General features: G+C 46.1%; 2 protein-coding genes across 2 annotated transcripts in view; one reads left to right on the top strand and one right to left on the bottom strand.

Annotated features, from left to right (window-relative positions):
* Window positions 1-155: 155 nt before the first annotated feature.
* On the top strand, window positions 156-1421 carry EMWEY_00043500 (hypothetical protein; the record flags this gene model as incomplete). Its single annotated transcript, XM_013478990.1, has 3 exons — window positions 156-189; window positions 611-843; window positions 1296-1421. The coding sequence occupies 3 exons, from the start codon at window positions 156-158 to the stop codon at window positions 1419-1421; spliced, it is 393 nt and encodes a 130-aa protein (XP_013334444.1).
* Window positions 1422-1498: 77 nt separating this feature from the next.
* The window catches only part of EMWEY_00043490 (hypothetical protein, conserved), a gene marked incomplete at both ends in the record, with an annotated part of 4591 nt that continues 4262 nt past the window's right edge, over window positions 1499-1827 (bottom strand). The window contains 2 exons of the mRNA XM_013478989.1: window positions 1499-1596; window positions 1724-1827. The exon at window positions 1724-1827 is cut by the window's right edge and continues 4262 nt beyond it. Coding sequence (XP_013334443.1) covers window positions 1499-1596; window positions 1724-1827 — 202 coding nt within the window. The remainder of the gene's footprint in view (window positions 1597-1723) is intronic.

Raw genomic sequence — 1827 nt, 5'->3', positions numbered from 1 at the left:
CCACCCCCACCACCACCCCCACCCCCACCACCACCACCAGCACCAGCACCACCACCACCAGCACCAGCACCAGCACCACTACTACTACCAGAAGCAGCAGCAGCACTACTACAACCACTACCATTAGCAGAACCAGTAAAACAACAGCAACTACCATGTTTAGACCCATCATTATGTTGATCAAGAAGTGTATGATTATTATAACATGAACAATGATGATGATGATGATGATGATGATGATTAAATTTATATTTTTCAATTTTTCTCTCAAATCCTAAACGAACATTAATTGCTAAAGCTTTAGCTGTATGGTATCCATATGTAGCCACTTTGAAACGCTTCTTAATTTGTCTCCTCTCCTCATAGAAGCTTCCAATCCAACTTTTTTGGGTGCGGTCGAAATAGACCCCTTTCATAGGTCTCATTTCTTCTGTTATATCTTCTATAGATAATTTATTATTATTATTATTATTATTATTATTATTATTATTATTTATTATATTATATTTATTATTTGCTTTATTTATTGATGATTGTATTGTACTCATTGAGATCGTACTAACAAGGGGTGATGATATATGCGTATCTGATGGTATTGCTCCTGTAACAGACGAGGAAGAGGAAGAGGAGGACGAGGAGGAAGAGGAAGAAGAAGAAGAAGGAGAAGAAGAAGAGGAGGAGGATGAGGAAGAAGAAGAGGAGGATGAGGAAGAAGAAGAAGAGGAAGAGGATGAGGAAGAGGATGAGGAAGAGGATGAGGAAGAGGATGAGGAAGAGGAAGAGGGAGGAGGGGAAGGAGAAGGTGTAGGGGATAGGATTGATGATATACGACAGGCAGGGTTGGTACTTGGAGTGGTGCTGCTGTTGTTGCTGCTGCTGCTGCTGTTGCTGCTGTTGTTGCTGCTGTTGCTGTTGCTGCTGCTGCTGCTGTTTGATGGGTTTGGTGACTTAGAGGAAGAAGAAGGAGGAAGAATACAATTGCCTACAACACGACTTATTGGATATCCACATGTGTTGCTGCTGCTGCTGTTGGTGTTGCTGCTGCTGCTGCTGCTGTTGGTGTTGCTGCTGTTGTTATTTATACAACAGAGACTGTTGACACTAGCACTGCTGCTGCCGCTGCTGCTGCTGCTGCTGCAGCAAGGATCTCTAGGAGATGCACATCCTGTTGTGCTACCAATTGTATCTAAATCAGCATTAGCAGCTGCAGCAGCAGCTGCTGCTGCAGCACGAATATCATATAATACTCTTGATCTATCTTCTTGCTGCTGTTGCTGCTGCGGTTGCTGCTGCAGATGATGGCGAAGAGTACTGCTGTCAAGACATCCTGCAGCAGCAGCAGCAGCAGCAGCAGGAGAACGGAATATTGTATCTGCTGCTGCAGTATAAGCACCATCATTGCTGCTGCCGTTGCTGCCTAAGGAGACAGGTGTCCCTGTTGCTGTTGTTGCTGCTGCAGCAAAAGGAAAGAAGGGGGGCCCCCCATGTGTCTCCCCTCCTATACTACCATCACCAATAATACCCGGTACTGATCCTGCTGCTGCTGCTGCAGCTGCTGCAGCAGCTGCTGCTGTTGTTGCTGCAGCAGCACGCTTTCTTACAGGCATAACAGACATATCATTATCCTCTATGCCTATGCATGCAGGGGGGCCCCCTCCTTTTATACAAGGGGGGCCCCCACCACGGGGGGGCCTCGTAGTACCCATTCTTTTTATTCTATTACTTCTTTCTGTATGATGAGGGAAACATATTGCTGCTGCTGCTGCTGTGTTGCTGTTGCTGCTGCTGCTGTTGCTGCTGCTGCTGTTGGTGCCGTTGCTGTTGCTA

The sequence above is a fragment of the Eimeria maxima genome, genomic scaffold (assembly GCF_000499605.1).
Source record: "Eimeria maxima Weybridge genomic scaffold, Emw_scaff803, whole genome shotgun sequence".
Lineage (NCBI taxonomy): Eukaryota > Apicomplexa > Conoidasida > Eucoccidiorida > Eimeriidae > Eimeria > Eimeria maxima.
This window is presented reverse-complemented; position numbering and strand designations above follow the sequence as displayed.